Here is an 18,757-nt window from a genome sequence, read left to right as displayed (position 1 = left end):
AACCACTATGCCATGGGGCCGGCCCCCTAAACTATGTGTTTCTAATGTGTCTGGTCTAATTTTTGATCTGTTGGTAATCATTTTTCACATTAAATGATTAAGACCAGGGACAGCTATGTACATGTAAGCTCTTAATACAGATACCTTTTGAGTTTATAGCATTGGTAAAATAAGAACTGAGTTTAGGATAATTTAATCTCAAGGAGTCACTGAAGCACCTCATGTTTGGGTGTGGCTCTTTTAGATATTTAACTCCAATCCTGAGGTTTGTGTGTGAAGTTATGGTGTCCCAAGTCATGGTCTACAAGAGGAGATGACCAGCGTGAGAGAGGACAGGAATGTGTTGCAAGGAATACTCATTACCTAATAATGCACAAGCCGTGGAATACATGGGAATATAATCACTACTGATAATTGATCTAAAACCAAGTTTTAGTAGAAAAATCTCTCTAAAAGATAATTAATGTCCATCTCAAAAAATTTCCAGTTTTGAGGGAAAAAAACCTTGGTAAGATTCAAATTTAAACTATTCTCCAGTTCATTATTAGTTAATGCTTTTCTTGGGCAGTTTTGCTTTTTGTAGGGAAGGGGAGATAGAGATGTCTTTATGAACATAAAATCCATTGAAAATATAAGTGAAAATATTTTAGAAAACAGGTTGTATTATTTAACATTTTAACTTTAAGCACGTTAGATCTTGATACGCATTTTACTCATGAGTATACAAACCCATAGCTGCTGACGTTAAGTACACCTAAGTGCTGAGTGTACAAGAGTAGAGAGTCAGCCAGTTCTATGTGGTTAGGAATGGGAGTTTCCAGGAAATACGTTTTCACAGTGATTTTGTAGAATAATAGATAAGATGAAAGCATTCCAAGTTTTTGAGGGATGAGGAGAATATAATAGGTTTGTTAATTTTAGGACATCATACAGTTCTAGAAAATTTTCTGATTGATATAGTATCCTATTGCTAAAAGAATTCAAATCCAGGGCAGGTTGAAGAGAATTATATTTGTTTTTAAATGTCATATATCAGTTATTTCTTTTACACATACAACATTAGTTTCAAAAGTTAAAAAGTTTTAAAATTGAGGAGGAGTATATTTAAAGACCTTATGTTGAACTAGAATAACTACAAGGAAGCTGTGTTGTATCTAAAAACAATGATTAAAGGATGTTCATGGGCCGGCCCCGTGGCTTAGCGGTTAAGTGCACGCGCTCTGCTGCTGGCGGCCCGGGTTCCGATCCCTGGCGCACACCGACGCACCGCTTCTCCGGCCATGCTGAGGTCGCGTCCCATATACAGCAACTAGAAGAATGTGCAACTATGACATACAGCTATCTGCTGGGGCTTTGGGGAAAAATAAATAAATAAATAAAATTATAAAAAAAAAGAAAAGGATGTTTAAAGTTTGAAGTGAACATTGCTTATTTGGGATATAAATTGGAAAGTTGATACCTTTGTATTGAACAACCATTTAACGACTTAGATGTATGGGAGTTGAAAAGTACATCACTTCTGTATTTTAAAAATTATTTTCTTAGGAGAAAGGCACTTGTCTCAAAGTCAACTCCTTTTTCTTAAATTAGAGTTGGATATATTTTCTATCTTATGTGCAATAACATTCAATTACTGTTACTGCATTGTTGTATCCAATCCACATACAACTCCATATCTGATATTAAATGGTTGGCCTGGGTAGCTTGGACTCCTGCCAGAACTGTGTTATACAAGTACAGAGGTTCATAGAAGCAGAGGTATGCATATTATTACATTGGCCCTATATCTTTATTGCTGGTGGAAACTTGAACTGCTATGGCCCATCTTGGTAATAAAAAACTTGCACAGTCTGGGATTTATTCCTGATACAAAAATTTACTAGGGACAAAAATTTTTTTCAACCAGCAAACCAAAAATTCTCATGTTACTTAGAAACATAAAATTTCCCAAATGATATTTAAGTTACTTAAGACCATTACAAATATCTTCAAAACAAGTATGTCATGGCAAGACTGTTTTTAGTAGTTTCTGCTTGATGCCAAGTTTATTTGAGAAGAAGAGAGTTAAAAAAAAAAGATAAAACATAACAGCTGATGAGGAAATCTCATTCCATCAAAAGGAACTCTTAGAAAATATGAAACTAGTGTTTAAGATAAACCTCTATCTCTTCACCCATAATGAAGGTCCTATAACTCACATGACTTGAGCACTGAAAACCCAAAACACATGATGCTCTTGACTTAGACCAATGGCATCGTGACGAGTAATGTAGCTTTCTCTTTGATAAATTTTGCTGTAGTCATTTCAGTATCCACAGATTCTGGAAGATTCACATGTAATCTGTACTTTTCAGAGACCTCAATCAATAAATCGTCCTAAGAATAATAAACCAAGAGAGATTTTAAAAGATGGAAATAGAAACTATTTCCTGGTTAAAATTTGTTATTGGATTATTCTTCCCAGTTATTCACTCCTTTCCCATGAGAAGAGGATCCTACTTATTGCTAAGTGACTTGTAATGAGCAATCAAATTGCTGATGTAAATCCCTGAAATTTTGAGGTTATTTGTTATTGCTGCTTAATACATCAAAAGTTAACTGATACAGTACCAGAAGATGAGTGTTGCCATCCTAAACTATGTGGCATGGACTTTGGGGCTGACCAGCAAACAGCAAGGAAACTTATTGGACACTGGAAAGATGGTGATCCAAGAGCCCAGAAATTATAAAACCTGAGGACTGAAAAATAGAACTAATTTTTCAACCAGTAAAGGATAAAATTACTTTTTATCAACACAGGCTGAATAAGACAGCCTAGAGGCAAAGACTAAATCACAAGTCTTTATACCCATTGTTAAACCCTCTAACTGGATTAAGGTGGATCTCAGTAAATCCTTACATTTTGCCCAAATGACAGCAATAAAGTCAAAAGAGACAGGCCATTGAAAAATGCACATGTCTAAAGAAGAATTGTGGGGTGTAGCACTGATTAGAATCAAAGAAATAAAATACTACCAGCCTGGGCTAAAACTAATTTAAAATAATCTTTGGACGCCAACATTCCATGGGCATGAAACAGGCTGAGTAAGCTGCTTAGCACCTAAGGATTGGCATATTCTCCAACACTCTTTTCAGATGTGGCCAAGGTGGATAATGAAAAAGGAAAAAACCTCCCAAAGATTGGAGCTGAAGGTCATGGGAAACAATGGAACTAGGGGGCTAGGTAATCAAGGAACCTTGTCATGGAACCTAAGCAAGAACATCTACTTCCAGGAAAGGGACCCCTCACAATATCTGCCTACCATGATTTCAGAAGTGCTGTGCACCAGTAAATGCTGTGCCTCATATTTTTCCCACTTCTGAACGGAGTCTGCTAACTATGGTTGTGCTCTCCCCATTCCACATTGTATTGTGCATGTGGTTGTGGGAGTAGATAACTTGTCTTTGCAGTTCATAGGGCTGTGGAGCAAGAGGAGCAGAATGCAGATGATGACTGCAAAATCCTGTACTTTGGAGTCTGATGCTGGGATTGGAGGTGTCCTCCTAGGGGAGAGAAGCAAATATTTGCGACCAAGCGAGTGGACTGTGGTAGATTGTAGGACTGTTGCCAATTATTTGCTCTTCTTCTGTAAAATGATTATATATCCCTGCCGTGTAATTTCCCGTGACTACCTGTGAGAAGAATATTCTTGTAGGACTTGGCCTTGTGACTGACTTTGGCCAACAGAATGCAAGTAAAAGTGACATATGCCATGTCTGAAAGGAAATTTTAGGATCCATTGCATGGTTTGGCCATTTCTATTTTCCCTCTGCCATACTAATGGCATTTCTCAGATGGGCATTGCTCCTTGACCTGTATCTTGAAATGTGCAAGACTCGTGGAGCAGAACAAGCCTGGCTGACATATAACCTGAGCAAATCACTGTAAACCACTGAGATCCTGGAGTTTGTTACTACAGCATGATATAGTGAGTGCTGACAGATAGAAATTTATAGTATTATCTGTTCAACTTACCTCAGAAACACGAAGGTCACAGAGAGATACTGAATTAATACCAGGTAATTCAACTTTTAATTCAATTTTCAGAGGTTTTTCATTTTGATCCACCACAATTTTTAATTCATAGTCTGGTGTCTTCATCTCCACCTGGATCTCTGCACTAGAAATCTCTTCTATCAGACACCCTGTTTTGCCCGAAACTTGGTCTTTTGGCAGTAAAAGTTGAGGAGAGTGATCTGGATTGCTCACAGTACTACTTCTTATCTGTTCAAGGGTTAGTTCTTGATGAAAAAAGGGGGGAAATGAAATCACACAATTAATCAACAACAGAAAATACTAACAGGCTATGACCTATAATAGTGTTAGCCAAGATGGCAGATAAAACTGCAGCTAAATTAGTTTGGGAATCTTAAATCAAAAGAATCTTAAACCAAAGAATCTGGTTTAAAAGTATACAGGATTTAAAAATCTTTAAGGACATGCTAATATCTAATCTTTATATTTTTCTATCTTAAGTTTCTTTTAAAATCGAGAGTTCTAGTTTGCAAAATATACACAGGATGCAGAAAAATTTAAATCAGTTTAATTTTCAGTTTACATTCATTAACTTACCCTTTCTCATTTTCTCTCTTAAATCTGTGGGGTCAGTTTGGATTCCCATCAGATTTTGTTTCATCCTTTCAATGCTTCCTTTTATTCTAAATTTGGTAATATGGTAAGAGTGTGAGAGAGTGAATTGGAGTTGCTCCTCAATGCATTTCATGGCCATCCATATTAATTGATCTTTCTTCACTTGGTCCTTTTCTGCTGCCTGGAGAACATCAGGATTGTAGGCAACATCGATGACTGTGTAAAGATCTGTGTGTGTAGTTCAGAGGGTGTGAGATGAAGACAACTTGTTTCACTAAGGATATTGTCAGGTAATATATTAAGCCATAATCCTGATGAAGCTAGAGAGCATAAATTTTATTCTTGTATTTTTCAGAGGCAATCCTAACGGTGCTATATACACAAAATTCCAATTAGGGCATTTTGTGGCATTTTATATGGGTTAAAAACAGCTCATATTAATAGAAAAATTAAACAGTATTCAATTTGCATAAAGGTACACTTAGTCATTAACTACTTTATAACCAAATAAAATATTTTACTTGTAATGCCTTTTACCAAGTAAAATCTGGTCCATTCTTATTCCCAATAAAAATTTTTAAATGTGTTTTCTCTCCCATAATTCTGTGTACCTGATGTCTCAGATATATCTTCTGGTCTTCCAATACTTAGAGGTACTGGATGAGTGGTTGACTGGGGAGCTGGGATCCTTTTCCACTGACATAGGTTGATAAAAAGTATTTTTTCTTTTGGTTTCTAGAAAGCAAATAATTTTGCATATCTCAAAACCTAGGTTTTTGTTTTTAAATATCTTAAAGGTCACAGAATTTTAAGAGTGAGAATTTTAGGCTCCAAGTAAGTCATTCCATGTATTAAAACTGTGTTTGAGAAATTATACTGTTACCTGATTTCCCCAAAGCTGCTGGCTTTTTATCAAGAATCCAGTGGCTGCTCCCAGAGGAACTGGGAGGAGGAAGGGGAACTTGATCTAAGCAGCTGTTCCAGGTGAATTCGTTTGACCCTGTTTCACCACTTCCTTTCTTCCTCCACTAAATAAATTCTCTTTATTTGAAAAATCTCCAACTCTATGATTCTCTATTAAATCATCACATTACTCTTTGTTTTCATTCTAGCAGAAAAATAGCTCATTTTGAGATCTCCAAAATATATCAAACATGAATTTCCTTTTCTTACTCCTTCAAAACAATCTTCCACACTACTGTTTCCACTTAGAGTGGCAGTTTCCGTCAAGTTTTCTTGTGTTAAAGTAGCAATAGCTAAGGGTAAGCTATTCTCCAGTTATTTCAGGATCATTTCATTCATTCCCCATCCCTGGGCACCAACTCTACATACCAGGATCCTGGTTTGTAGACAGAGCTGCGGTTCTGGGGCAGCCCAGAGTTGTTTCCCCTCTTTCAATTGCTGTTGAATGAACTTCTCATAGCTCTCAGGATTACTTTCAGCCAGATCATCTAGGAGGTTCCAGAATTGAGTAACTTGGCTGAGCAGACCCTTTGAGGATGACTCCATGATTCCAGTGAATAGGCCTCTTACGTCTGTGGAAAGACTTGACTTAAGGGAAAAAAAGTCTTTGTAACTATTGATTCATTTCTTCTTTTAGGGGAGGAGGAATATGTCAGGAATTGTTTGGGTGAAGTTAGCAGCTATCCTTAACACCTGTGTCTGAAAAAACTGGGCTCAGCACCACTTTATCTTTTCCTTATTCTCTAATTATCTAGTAACCCTTCCTAAATTCTCAAGTTGTCCTCTCAAATAAGGCCTTACCTCTGCCTAGACCCTCACAAGCCCTGAGGGGACAGAGTAGTCATTTTAAGTCTGGACTTCCTGGTGATTTTCTCATTCCAGTACCTGGGCATTGGCTGACTGGTACCTATCCAGTCCTGAAATTGCCAGGGGTGTGTGTGGAGTGAGGGCCACATGCGACTTCCTCAATCCTCAGCACAGCTTAGTATTTAAAAGTATGGACTCGAGAGCCAGAACGCCTAGATTCCAATCGTAGCTCCACACTTACTAGGTGTGTGACCTTGAGAAATAATTTATATATGTGCCTCAGTTTGTTGTCCCCCAAATGAAGACGATAATACCTATCTCATAGGGTTATTGTGAGGATTAAGTAAGCTAATATAGAGAGGCTGAACACCTGGTTAACACTATATGCGTGTAATAATATCCTCTCTGACTGGAGATAACCTCCCTCGCACCCTCCTCCCTCACTGGAGAGATGTCCCACAGCATCCACAGAACGAGAAGAAGAGGAGGTCTGGGCTCTTCGAACACTATATTAGGATTAGACTAAATGGGAAACTTAACTAACCGACAACCATTCCGGAGGTCGCCCGACTCACCTCTTCTCTCAGTTCCTTGACAAACCGCTACACCTGTTACCAGGGTAACCAGGCTGGGTACAGCCTCTAATTGGGTCCGGGAAGCTGCAGACAGAAAGGTCTTTTTACATCCAGTTCCGGAGGGATCTCCCTCTTCTGATGCTGAGCTTGCTTTTCAGCTGAGCCCGACCCACTTCTTTTTCAGGAAGGCGCCCGTCTCCCTTCTGCACCTGTCGACCTCTAGCGCGTCCTGGAGACCCTCCCTGTGGGAGTCTTTTTGGGTCTCCTGTTGGTGGGAAGAATTTCTCAGGAGCACGACTTCCGGCCTGAAAGGGAAGCCTGCTTCCTTTCCTCCCAGACCGCTTCCTCCCCCCACCCCCGCCACGCGAGGCTGCGGCGCACGGTATGGGTGTGTTTGTGTGCATTTGTGTGGGGAGGGCGTGTGGAGGGAAGGTTACCGGGAGCTCTGTGGCCCCAGGGGAGCAGGGATCCCGGTGACAAAAATGGGGGTATTTTCTCTGTCTTCCAGTTGGAAGACTCAACTCCCCCTTCAGGCACTTTAGATACTTCTTGGGACCCAGTGGACGGTCATACCCTTCCAAAGCGTCCCCATCCTTTCTGGGGAGCGAAACCCACCCCCTGGGTCCGTCCCAGAGGAGCGTGAGCGGGGCATGCCCCAGCCGCCCCGACCGTCCGGATCCCTCGCCGGCGCAGCCTCAGGCCTCAGTCCGGAGAGGTACCTGCTGTCGGCCTGGGCTGGGGGAAAGGCCGCCGCGGCCTGGGCCGCGGGTGAGGGCAGAATAACCGGTGGGAAGGCTGCGTTTTCACGAAGGACTCGGGTGAAGCTGCAGAGCTGCCTTTGAGCCCTGACTCCTTGGCTTCCTGGGTCGGAGGAGATCTTGTAATGGAGTGGTTCTTCGTCTCACACTAACAAGATGCCTGATTTCCTCAGGATCGAGGGGTGAGTGAGCGGGGGGATGGTTGCACAAAGCCCCTGCTAGTGCACACGTGAATATCCCTGTCAAAATAGAAAATAAAATTCCCCTAGGTGGAGAAATTGAGGGCATCTCTGCATTCGATGTTTTTCGGCGTCGGTTTTTGTTACTGTTGACATTTGTGGTCCCTGACACTCTCAAATCTAGGTATTTGCTTCATCGCAAACTAATTTTGGGATGCGAGAGTTGATTTCTAATCAGGACCTTGTTTGCTTTGGGCTGTGTGGCCTGGAGCAAGTTATGGCTTGAAGGAAATTTCATCCATAAAGTAGGAATGAAGATACTTGCTTCATATAAAATATAGAGTTATTTTGAGGATTAAATAAAATGATACTTGCTTTTGAAAGCACTTAATTTTGTGCAATTTCAAAGAACTCCAGTGTACATTATCTCCTTTCATCCTCACATTAGTGTGGTCAGGCTTTTTCCCCTTGTAATGGTGAAGGAAAAACTGTTCCTCAGGATCTCTGACTTCGAGTTCAGTGATCTTTCCTTTACCTTATGCTTCTTTATAGCATTGTAATAAAAGACAAGGTGTTAAAGGGAATTTTTATTATTAAATGTTATTTATTGATTCATTTCAGATTGAAGAATGTCCCGGGTTCCATTGGGGAAAGTCCTCCTGAGGAATGTCATCCGGCACACAGATGCTCACAATAAGGTGAGAGGTAGAACCTAGTTATTCCTCAGCATTTAATGAGGGCATGCAGTGTGCCAAGCATTATTTTGGTACAGTTGGGAGATACAAAAGATGAATAAAATAGATAATTATAATACTATTTGATAAGTACTTAGAGACGTATACAAAGTGCTTTAGTGCACTGAGGAAGGAATAATGAAATCTGCCTTGGGGAATTAGGAAAGGCTTCACAGAATGGGTGGTATTTGAGCTGCTGCTATTTGGACTAGTTCTTGATGAACAGGTTCAAGTTTACCAGGTGTAAAAGATCATTCCAGACAGAACACCATGTACTAAGATGGCAACAAGAAAGAGCATGAAGCACTTGGGGCATGGCAAGAAATTGTGTGCATCCAGAAAATAGGGAATGTGGGGGATAGTGACAGAAGATGAGGCCCGAGTGCTAAATTACAGTTGGATTATGATGCTTGGAGATTAGACTTTCTCCTCTAGGCAATAAAGAAACCATCAAATGATTTTAAGCAGGATGTGACATAATTGCATTTGTATTTTAGAAAGATGATTTGTTAGCTGGGTAGGGGTTAGATCAGAAGGGTGAAACAGTAGAGAGATCAATTAGGAGGTAATTACAATGTTCCAGGTGAGAGATAATGAGGGGTTCACATGAAAGCAGTGATACTAGGGATGAAGATGAGGAATTTAGGAGATAGACTCCAAAGAACTTGGTGACTTATTGGATGATAATGATAATTATAGAATCAAATATAAACACCTTGTGTTATATATATTGACTGGGTGAATGATGATGCTATTAATTGAGATAGGGAACAAAAGAAAAGGGACAAGTATGATGGGAAAGGTAATTAGTTTGCTTTTGAATATGTTGATGGTGAGGTGCTTATAGGATGTCCAAAGAGTTGGAAATTCAGACTTGGAGGAAAGGAGAAAAGTTGAGGCTGGATGTAAAGGTTTGGGGATTATTGATATACAGGAATTGATAGAGGTCATGAGAATAGATGAAGTCACCTAGGAGAGCACATATGATGAAAAGAGGGCCCAGAATCCTTGTTTGGTTTTCTTTGGTGAACTGTACAACTCCTAGTTTGATCATAAGTGTTATTACTATCATATCTCCTGATATTTTGATTGTGAGTGAGGGTATAACTGTTACCTAAGCAGCCTCTGTCATCATGTTAAACCACCCCTGGTTGGATAATGAGCGTAGATTTGAAAGTGGGGGCTAAAAGAGATAAATCTACCACAGATTTAACAAAACATTACAGAAAGACTTAGAAATAAAATGTATTCTTGTTTTTGGGCAATTGTAATTTGCTTTTCAGGAAATTCTCTAGCAGTTCTCATTTGTTCTATTTTGTTTTTAACAAAAATTATAATGTTGTGAGAAGAGACTTAGCCTAGAAAGTTTAAAGACCTGTCCTTACTAGCTTTTTGACTTTGATAAAATCTCTGAGCTTTTGTTTCTTCTCAATAAGATGTAATAATGGTACCTGCTTTGTTTTCCTCATAAGATTGCTTAAGGTTCACTTGAGGTGATACAATTAAAATCACAAAGCATTTTAGAAACATAAGGATTATCATTTGCTAATTGCAGCATAACTGCAAAATTTATAAGGTAGTAAGTGTGTCTATGCAGGGGTTAAAAAGTTCTGTTGCTGCAGAATTCTACATATTTGAGATTTACTGCGTCAGATTGTTTAACCACTCTAGAGAAACCAGAATTTGCTTCCCACGTTCCTGATTGTAACCCAGTCTGTAATCCAATAATTAGTGCAGACCATATTTTCAATTACTTTTCTGTGTTATTTTTGTTAAATTATTTTTATTTCTTTCCTTTTAAAAAAATCTAGATTCAGGAGGAATCAGATATGTGGAAAATAAGAGAACTGGAGAAGCAGATGGAAGATGCTTACCAGGGGACCAAAAGGAAAATGTTACCCAGCAGTTCAAGGTGAAGTTGCAGCTCTGAGAACCATAATAATTCTCATCTTAGTCAGAGTCATCACCTTTTGTTTAAAAACACTTCAGTGTGCTTAAGATAGATGAATTCAGTTCAGTGAGTCCTTAAGCCACCTCTCTTTCATAAATCTAGACCCAAGCATAAAGGTAATGGCTGTGATGCATATGGCCTCGTTCTTTGTACTTGTTTGCAATGGAGAATTTAAAAATTCTGCCTTGAACAATTCTAAACATCTAGGATTCTGTGAATTCTGACTTAGCCTGATGGCTTTTAACTCAAGATTTTCTATTGGTATCTTATGGTCACTTAGCTGATCATTCACTCCCTTCCCCTATTAGTCTTTCATTCTCTCTCTCAGCCTTTTTTTTACCCCATCTACTTACTATCTTCGCCAAGTCACACGGCCTTTCATATTACCTTCTTAATAATTTGCATCTGAATATGAAGGATTATGCAGGCTTTGTTATCTTACCTGTGGAGGTATAGGAACGTCTGAGTATTGGGGACATCTCTTGAGCCTCATATGCCTGTTAGTTTAGAGCTGTGTGTATGAAAAATGACTATAAAATAATAATGCTGATTTCTAAAGCCACCCAGGGAAATAGTTAATAGTTAAGATATTTAAGGAGAGTGAGTGTGCCTGCAGAGTATGTGGACTTTGGGGTGTGACTGGCTGTGTGTGAAGGGTTTCAGACAAGAAAGTATTCTTGGTATCCACGGTAAAGAAGGCAGAGTCTCAACACAAAAATAAATATCTTTTCAGTCTGTTTTCTGAAAAGATGGTCCTTTGAGAATTTAGAAGTATATTAGTGAAGATAATGATTTGTTTTGTATTGGTTGTTCAATTCCAAGTGGCGTTTCCAGGAACAAAGTATTATTCTTTTAGAGTGGACTATTAATGCCTGTCATGGTGAATAAATCTTTAAAACATAATCTCTTTAGGGGCAGGGATTCTGATTATCTCATTTGCTATTCTATTCCCAGCAGTTAGAACAGTGTCTGGCACATAGGAGGCCCTTAAACGTTTTTGATAACTGATGAGCTGGCTTAGTGACCAGTTAGTGGACATTATAAGCACAAACTGGATCAGTGGTTCTCACACCCCAGCATACTCATGGGTTAGGCTTTGCTCCCACTGTTACTATGACCTCTCTACAGCAAGTTGCTAGTTTACAGGGAAGGGATTGTATTTCAGAATCTCTAGGGTAGTTTGAAATGGCTCCAGCTGTGATGATGCTCTCTTTCCTTCTTTGCATGCCCTCCTAGTTGAGAATCAGTGAGCTACAGCATGCCACAGTCCAGAAGTCATTTTGTCTATACTCTGCAATAGGATGGGTAGTAATGGTCAGGTTTTCATTGGACAACTACACAGACTTATAGAGAGGAACAGATCAATTTTTTTCACATGATTTTTTTTTAACATTAAGTATCAGGTTGTTTTGTTCTCCCTTTAGCTTGTTCATTGAATTTTGTGCATAACGTTCCTAAAAGTAACCTCAAAGATTGCTTCTAAACCTAAAAGTTCTCCTGTTTTCTCTTATAGCCGGATGCGTAGTGATGGTTTTGATGAAGAAAGTCAAAGAGACTATTGGAGGCCAAAGAATGAAATTTCTGGGACACTAGAAGATGATTTTCTTAAGGCTAAATCCTGGAACAAGAAGTTATATGATTATGAAGCTAACATGCCAGACAGGTTTGTGACTAAATTCTTGTGACCATTAATATTTGGCCTGAGAATGTATACTTTTAAAAATTAATTATCGCTACAAAAACTTGTACACAAATGTTAATAGCCTAATTATTTATAATGGCCAAAAAGTGGAAACCCAAATGTCTATCAACTGATGAATGAATAAACAAGATGTGGTATATGTAATGGTAGTGGAATGTTATTTGGCAGTAAAAGGAATAAAGTACTGATACATACCATAACATGGATGAACCTTGAAAACATTATGCTAGGTGAAGAAAGCCAGACACAAAAGGCCACTTATATGATTCTTTTTATATGATATGTCCAGAGTAGGCAAATCTAGAGACAGAAAGTAGAGTAGTGGTTGCCATACGCTACTGGAGAGGGAGGAATGGAGAGTTAACAGATAGAGTTTCTTTTTGGGATGATGAAAATGTTCTGAAATTAGATAGTGGTGATGGTTGCACAACTCTGAGTATACTAAAAGCCACTGAATTGTATGCATTAACAGAGTGAATTTTATGGTATATGAATTCTCAATAAAGTTGTTATTTTAAAAAATTGTCCCAATGTAGACAGCATTATGTTATGAGATGTTTTTGGAGAAGTACTTCACAGCTAAAGAGCAGAGTATTAAGAGTTCCTTAGTGTTTCTTAAGGAAGAGAATGGCAAGTTCTCTTACAGATGGACAAAGGAATCCTTTGTGTCTGAAATGATATTGTCCAGTACAGAAAATGTAGCCAACTAAGTCAGTGAGCTATAATGTGGGGTTGGCTCTACCTTATCTCTATTTTCTTTGTTCTGTGTGTACGTGTATGCGTGCACTCCCAAGTCTAATTTGTTTTAGTTTTCAAAATGTGTGCATTGCTTTACAATATGTGTAATAAAATATGTCATCTTACAGATGGGGTCACAGTGGTTATAAAGAGTTATATCCTGAAGAATTTGAAACAGACAGGTAAGGCAAATAGGCTTACTGAAGAAAAATTTAGAAACTAAGATTAGTACAAAGTCCAAACTATGAATTGAGTTTCTAATTTTTACAAAGGATATAACATTTGCCATTAAAAATGTAACCAGAGAAATAACAGGCAATTTAATTGGGAGATGATTGGTTTTTTGCCTTTCCCTGATTGGTGTTCCACATATCTGTAGCACTTAGATTTTATATATAGTATTCCATACAGTAACTCAGTATGGCAGATTATAATTTTTATCTTCATTTTAAAGATAAGGAAACAAAAACTTAGTGAGGTGATAGTCGCTTAGTAACCCTATGTGAAAGCTCTGATTTAATATTTAGATGTTAACCTCCAACTTCCTGTCTAGAATGTGGAATATTAAAATATAAATACACTTTTTATTTTCTATAGTAAAGCAGTTTCTCTTTTTTATTAGTAGTGATCAGCAAGATATTACCAATGGAAAAAAACCATCTCCCCAGGTAAAATCATCTACCCATGAATCTCACAAACACAAGAAGTCAAAGAAATCCCACAAAAAAAAGCAGAAAAAAAAGTCACACAAAAAACAGAAGAAAAGCAAAAAGGAAGCGACAGATGTAACAGCAGATTCCTCAAGCGAGTTCTCAGAAGAAACTGGGGCTTCTAGTACCAGGAAACGGAAACAACCACATAAGCACAAGAAAAAATCCAGGAAAAAGTCTGTCAAAAAACCTGCTTTATTCTTAGAGGCAGAAAATGACAGTTCCCAGTCAGATGATTCTGCATCCAGCAGTTCTGAGGAAAGTAAGGAAAGAGACACTAAGAAAACCAAGAGGAAAAAGAGAGATAAAAAAGTCCATATCCCTATAGTTAACAATGAAATACAGGAGAGGACAAACAAACGCACAAATTGGAAAGTGGCTACAGATGAAAGGTCTGCCGAGAGTTCAGAGGATGACTAAATGAGAAAGAGACATTCTTCAGTTTCCATGAGACTCTGGATATTACAGCTCTTACACCTTGGGGTTTTGCCAGTGACTCTATTGCTTAGCACAGGGGGCCTGAGGTCAGAGCTGTCCTGTGCCATCTATATATGTTCTGACAGACTTCTTATCTTCTATTTTGGCCTGTTAAACTTGATCCTCTTATGTTAATAGGGAATCTGGTATTTTGTTATTAAGGTTTCTTGAAGAGATTATTTTTTTTGCAATTAATCACATTTAGTGTAGAGAGCATATACAGCAAATTAAAAGCCCCAGAAAGCTGAACCCAATAATGACCTGGATACACCAGTTGGAATGTTGAATTTGGGGAAAGTAAGGGCTGGGATCAAGAGGTGGATTGGAACCAGTGCTGTGTAGGATGGTATGATAAAGCAACATCAAGTTGCTCTCTTGTCAGTTTTATAGCAGGTGCCACAACTTGACTTTTGTCTTCATTCTTGGTGCTTTGATCTTTCTGTATTTTGGCCCCATAGATGTGGTCCAGTTTACTTACCGAGGGAGTAAGCATAAAAACATTTTCCCTTCATGATAACATCCAGACAGCTGTTATTAGAAGAGACTAGGATTTTCTGTCAAATTCCCCTGCTGGATAGGGTCTGGGCTACACTCAGTACACCCCTAAACATGATAACTGGATGGGAAGTGGTATTCCAGTTCCATTGGCGCATACTGCTTATATGGACTTGTGTTCAAAATTATTTCTTCAGTTGACTTAGGTAAGTCTTCAACCAAATGGGGAAGAATTAGGAATTAGTCATGCTAATGGTGCTCTGAACAGGATTCAGGACAGCAACTACCATTTAAATTTGTCTTCCTGTTCATTTCTAAATCTATTAATGAACTTAGATTTTCCCTGAAACTAGGTTGAATCAGTTCAAGAATAAAACAGGCTTCTCAGGGACATATTCACTTCCCAGTCCACCTTTGGATTAAAGCACCAAGTAGAAACCGTGTTATTTCCCTTTGCTACATAGTCATGCGTCGCTTAACGACTGGGATACATTCTGAGAAATGCATTGTTAGGGGATTGTGTAGTTGTGCAAACATCAGAGTGTACTTAGACACACCTAGGCTATATGGTACTCATCTTATGGAATGACCATTGTATATGGGGTCTGTCGTTGACCGAAACATCCTTATGTGGCGCATGACTGGACTGTGATCCCTACTATGTTAATACTTACGAAACCAAAACATCATTTGAAAGAAGGCTGGCAGAACAAGTGAATTTTTTCATTATGGCAGATCAAGTGACATATCACTGTTTTTTCCTGGTTGTCACTTCATGGGCTGAGTAAAAAGCTTGAAAACTCAAACTTTGGTCTTGGTTCTGCCACTAACTGGTTATGAGGTCCAGAACAGGTAAGTTAACCCCCCTAGCCCTCCTTTCCTCTGTGTAATACAGAAATATTTCATGGTAGCATGACAGTGTAAGACACCAGCAATAGAATATAACTATGACAACATTCCATGAGGTGGTAATACTTTGTGGTTCTAACTACTAAATTTGTTCTCTTTACAGAACAGATTTCTAATAAAATGCTTAGTCATAAAATACATGGTTGGCCAGAGGTTCCCTAGCCCTTGATTATACACAGGTGCTACCTTTTGGGATATTTATTTGAAATATTAATACTTTGGTACTTAACTGTCAATGTTCCATGGTGTGTATTTTTACCTTTGGGATTAGTAGAGGCCCAAGGGGGGAAGAACAGTCTATAATTACTACCTCTTAACCTAAAGCAATTGTTTTGTTTTTGGAGCAAATGAAATCTTTGCTGGAAGGCGTTTTCAGCATGTATTTTTTTTAGCATTGTTTCTGTGCTATAAAAGTACTGATTCTAAGCACAGACTCAGGAAGATGGGCCAGTGGAACAAGGCATCTCCAGGAAGTTGGTTCTATTTAGGTCTTGACCTTCCCTTCCTCCCATACTAGCAAGCCTCTTTCCCAACAAATATACATCTTGCCTGTTTTGTTTTTTTGCCATGTTTACCTTTTCTCGGTCATGTATAAGCAATAAAGCTGTTTCCTGTTCTTCACCTTTCTCAACCCCACATTCTCTTCTATGCCTGAGGCTAAGGCTTTGATAGTTCTTCCAGCCCCTTAAATATGGCTTAGGGTGGCTCTTCAAAACCTAAGATCTCCCATTTGCAGTACTGGCCTTGGAACACATTTACTTCTAATGTTCCTGCCAATCAGAGATTTCTATATTAAATCCTAAAATGGGATTTAAAAAAGACAGTTGGAGAATTCACATTTATTGAATAACTTGTGATACAACATGGAATTTCTGAATTCCAAATAAATAAATTTCACTTTTTGAACATTTGATCTGTTACTTTTTCGTACCGACAGCCTTGGTTAATAGCCTGAAGTTGACCTGACAGTGGGTTGACAACCTTCCCCCACTGGCTTGCAATCTGCTTAATAACAAGTCCTTTGCTGCTTCTGTCATTCTCCCAGGAGCTGGCCTACTGCCCTCCTTTCTGCACAATCTGGGCAAACCGACTGGTGATAGCAAGAGTAGTGTCAATGAAGCGGTCCACACAGCTAGAGAGACAATTTTCAGTGCGAGAGTCTAAGCGATTCCCTGGCTTCTCCACACATTTATCCCAACATAGCTCCATGAAGTGATGCACCTAAGGAAAGAAAAATAGTTAACCATTGGGGTCTGCAGATAGGTCTGCCAATTTTCTTATTTCCTTCCCATTTTCCTCATTTTCTGTCACCTGACTAAACCATTATTTCAATCAACAAACCATGGGCTCTCCTCTTGCCTCACTTTCTAATTTGTCACCAATATAGCCTAGATTCTCATCCCCATATTGCAACAATCTTTTATCCTCTCCTTTTGTTTTTCTCCTTTTTACTAATTAAAAAATATTTTGCATCAAGTCATCTCTCTGTTTGCTTAAAGCATCAATTTCTCTGTTAGCCACTCAGGGCACTCCCTTATTTAATCCCCGACCTATACTGTTTCAATGAGGTCCACACAAAGCGTACTCAACTTGACTCTTAATACTCCTGGAATGCCCTCCCTAAAGATTTCCCCATCCTTTAGAATAGTTCAAATTCTTACCTCCTTGAAGGCCAGTGTCTATTATTTTCTAACTGTGTCAAGTTCTTAATCTGTAAATTTTCAGGCAGGGTTAATACCTTCTTCTATATTCTCAAACTTGCACCAGTGTAAGCTGGGCAGGAAGGCATGGTACCAATTAATTCCCTCAAAGCACTGCACTCATCTCATTCTAAATCTATCCCTTGGAGAGTAGTTTTTTTTTTTTTTTTGTGAGGAAGATCAGCCCTGAGCTAACATCCATGCTAATCCTCCTCTTTTTTTTTCTTTGCTGAGGAAGACCAGCTCTGAGCTAACATCTATTGCCAATCCTCCTTTTTCTTTCCCCAAAGTCCCAATAGATAGTTGTGTGTCACAGCTGCACATCCTTCTAGTTGCTGTATGTGGGATGCCGCCTCAGCATGGCCCGAGAAGCGGTGCGACGGTGCGTGCCAGGGATCTGAACCCGGGTGCCAGTAGTGGAGCGCGCACTTAACCGCTAAGGCACGGGGCCGGCCCCATAGAGTAGTTCGTAAGTTTTTAACCTTTTGGGGGTAATGGACACATTTTGAGAATCCGATGAAGGTTATGGATCCACTCTCCCCCCAAAATGCACATACAGGCACAGAAAATGTCCACTTTCATAATGTTCAGGACCCTAAGATTTCTAACCAGGATTCTTGCTACTTTTCCTCCACTAACCACGAACCTCCCTAAAAAAAGGAGATAGAAAATAACCATTTACCGAAGGCTTACTATTTGGGAGGCTGGGTCCTAAGCATTCAGTCAATTAGCTCAAGATCATGCAGCTAGTAGAGGACCACGCCGGGGTTCCAACCATTCTTAAAGGGTTTCAAAACTCTTGTTCTAAACTAATCGTGGAGACTCAGTGTCTGCAGAGCCCATCTGTCCCTAATAACGGTCTACTGCTCTATCATTTTCAAATACATTATCGCATATGATCCTCACAATCCAGTGAGGCAGCACGCGACAACGAAACTAAGACTCACAGTGGGTGGATGTCTTGTCTAGGAACATGTGGCCTGCAAGAGGCAGAGGCAAGATTAGAACCCTGATCTTCCGAATGCCAGTCCATAGAGCTCGCCGCCAACCTAGGCTCCCACGCCCTTGCGTCGCCCAAACCTTTGTTCTCTGCTTTACACCTTCTCTTTTCCCCAGGCTGGGCTTGCTTAGCGGGCACCTGAGCATTACCAGTCACCAGCAGCAGGAGTGCCGTGACTCCTCTCTTTCGTGAGAGGAACCGGGGGTGGCAGGGACGGAGCATCAGGCTGCCGTACAGCGCCGCCACTGTGCAGAGCTCCGCGGGTGCCCGGGACCTGTACTTCACCCTCCTTTCTTTTCACCCTGGTCCCTGTCCCCGCACCTGTGCAGTGAACTGCGCCTTCTGCTGTTCAGCCGCCACCAGGCGCTGCAATTCTGCTTCGTCCGCCTCACGCACATCCGCCATTCTTCGCGTCCGGCTCGGGACCTT

General features: G+C 39.6%; 3 protein-coding genes across 5 annotated transcripts; 1 reads left to right on the top strand and 2 right to left on the bottom strand.

Annotated features, from left to right (window-relative positions):
• Positions 1–1,405: 1,405 nt before the first annotated feature.
• On the bottom strand, positions 1,406–7,091 carry PIH1D2 (PIH1 domain containing 2). 2 transcript variants are annotated; one of them, XM_058545221.1, is made up of 6 exons: positions 6,976–7,091; positions 5,963–6,181; positions 5,242–5,365; positions 4,613–4,858; positions 4,016–4,281; positions 1,406–2,376 (listed from the first exon to the last, which is right to left on the bottom strand). In XM_058545221.1, the coding sequence occupies exons 2-6, from the start codon at positions 6,137–6,139 to the stop codon at positions 2,242–2,244; spliced, it is 948 nt and encodes a 315-aa protein (XP_058401204.1). In that variant the 5' UTR covers positions 6,140–6,181; positions 6,976–7,091; the 3' UTR covers positions 1,406–2,241. The 2 variants fall into 2 exon arrangements, with proteins under 2 accessions (XP_058401204.1, XP_058401205.1); XM_058545222.1 differs by having other exon boundaries at positions 5,963–6,165.
• A 340-nt stretch (positions 7,092–7,431) lies between these two features.
• On the top strand, positions 7,432–14,626 carry NKAPD1 (NKAP domain containing 1). 2 transcript variants are annotated; one of them, XM_058545224.1, is made up of 6 exons: positions 7,432–7,915; positions 8,534–8,610; positions 10,458–10,558; positions 12,111–12,260; positions 13,166–13,219; positions 13,663–14,626. In XM_058545224.1, exons 2-6 carry the CDS (start codon positions 8,542–8,544, stop codon positions 14,165–14,167), a joined length of 879 nt encoding a protein of 292 aa, XP_058401207.1. In that variant the 5' UTR covers positions 7,432–7,915; positions 8,534–8,541; the 3' UTR covers positions 14,168–14,626. The 2 variants fall into 2 exon arrangements, with proteins under 2 accessions (XP_058401207.1, XP_058401206.1); XM_058545223.1 differs by having other exon boundaries at positions 13,660–14,626.
• Positions 14,627–16,447: 1,821 nt separating this feature from the next.
• On the bottom strand, positions 16,448–18,756 carry TIMM8B (translocase of inner mitochondrial membrane 8 homolog B). Its single transcript, XM_058545228.1, has 2 exons — positions 18,650–18,756; positions 16,448–16,849 (listed from the first exon to the last, which is right to left on the bottom strand). The coding sequence occupies exons 1-2, from the start codon at positions 18,731–18,733 to the stop codon at positions 16,682–16,684; spliced, it is 252 nt and encodes an 83-aa protein (XP_058401211.1). The 5' UTR covers positions 18,734–18,756; the 3' UTR covers positions 16,448–16,681.
• Position 18,757: the final 1 nt, after the last annotated feature.

The sequence above is a fragment of the Diceros bicornis genome, chromosome 7 (assembly GCF_020826845.1).
Source record: "Diceros bicornis minor isolate mBicDic1 chromosome 7, mDicBic1.mat.cur, whole genome shotgun sequence".
Taxonomy (NCBI): domain Eukaryota; kingdom Metazoa; phylum Chordata; class Mammalia; order Perissodactyla; family Rhinocerotidae; genus Diceros; species Diceros bicornis.
The sequence above is the reverse complement of the archived record's forward strand: the minus strand, read 5'-3'. Positions and strand labels throughout refer to the sequence as shown.

Excerpts from the sequence above, each read along its gene's own strand:
- TIMM8B (XM_058545228.1), bottom strand. The coding sequence starts at position 18,733 with ATGGCGGATGTGCGTGAGGCGGACGAAGCAGAATTGCAGCGCCTGGTG. Across the intron at positions 16,850-18,649 it reads AGGCGCAGTTCACTGCACAG|GTGCATCACTTCATGGAGCT; the intron begins GTGCGGGGACAG and ends TTCTTTCCTTAG.
- PIH1D2 (XM_058545221.1), bottom strand. The coding sequence starts at position 6,139 with ATGGAGTCATCCTCAAAGGGTCTGCTCAGCCAAGTTACTCAATTCTGG. Across the intron at positions 4,859-5,241 it reads AGATATATCTGAGACATCAG|ATCTTTACACAGTCATCGAT; the intron begins GTACACAGAATT and ends CTACACACACAG. Across the intron at positions 4,282-4,612 it reads AAGAGAGAAAATGAGAAAGG|AACTAACCCTTGAACAGATA; the intron begins GTAAGTTAATGA and ends TTTTTCATCAAG.
- NKAPD1 (XM_058545223.1), top strand. The coding sequence starts at position 8,542 with ATGTCCCGGGTTCCATTGGGGAAAGTCCTCCTGAGGAATGTCATCCGG. Across the intron at positions 8,611-10,457 it reads ACACAGATGCTCACAATAAG|ATTCAGGAGGAATCAGATAT; the intron begins GTGAGAGGTAGA and ends AAAAAAATCTAG. Across the intron at positions 12,261-13,165 it reads GAAGCTAACATGCCAGACAG|ATGGGGTCACAGTGGTTATA; the intron begins GTTTGTGACTAA and ends GTCATCTTACAG.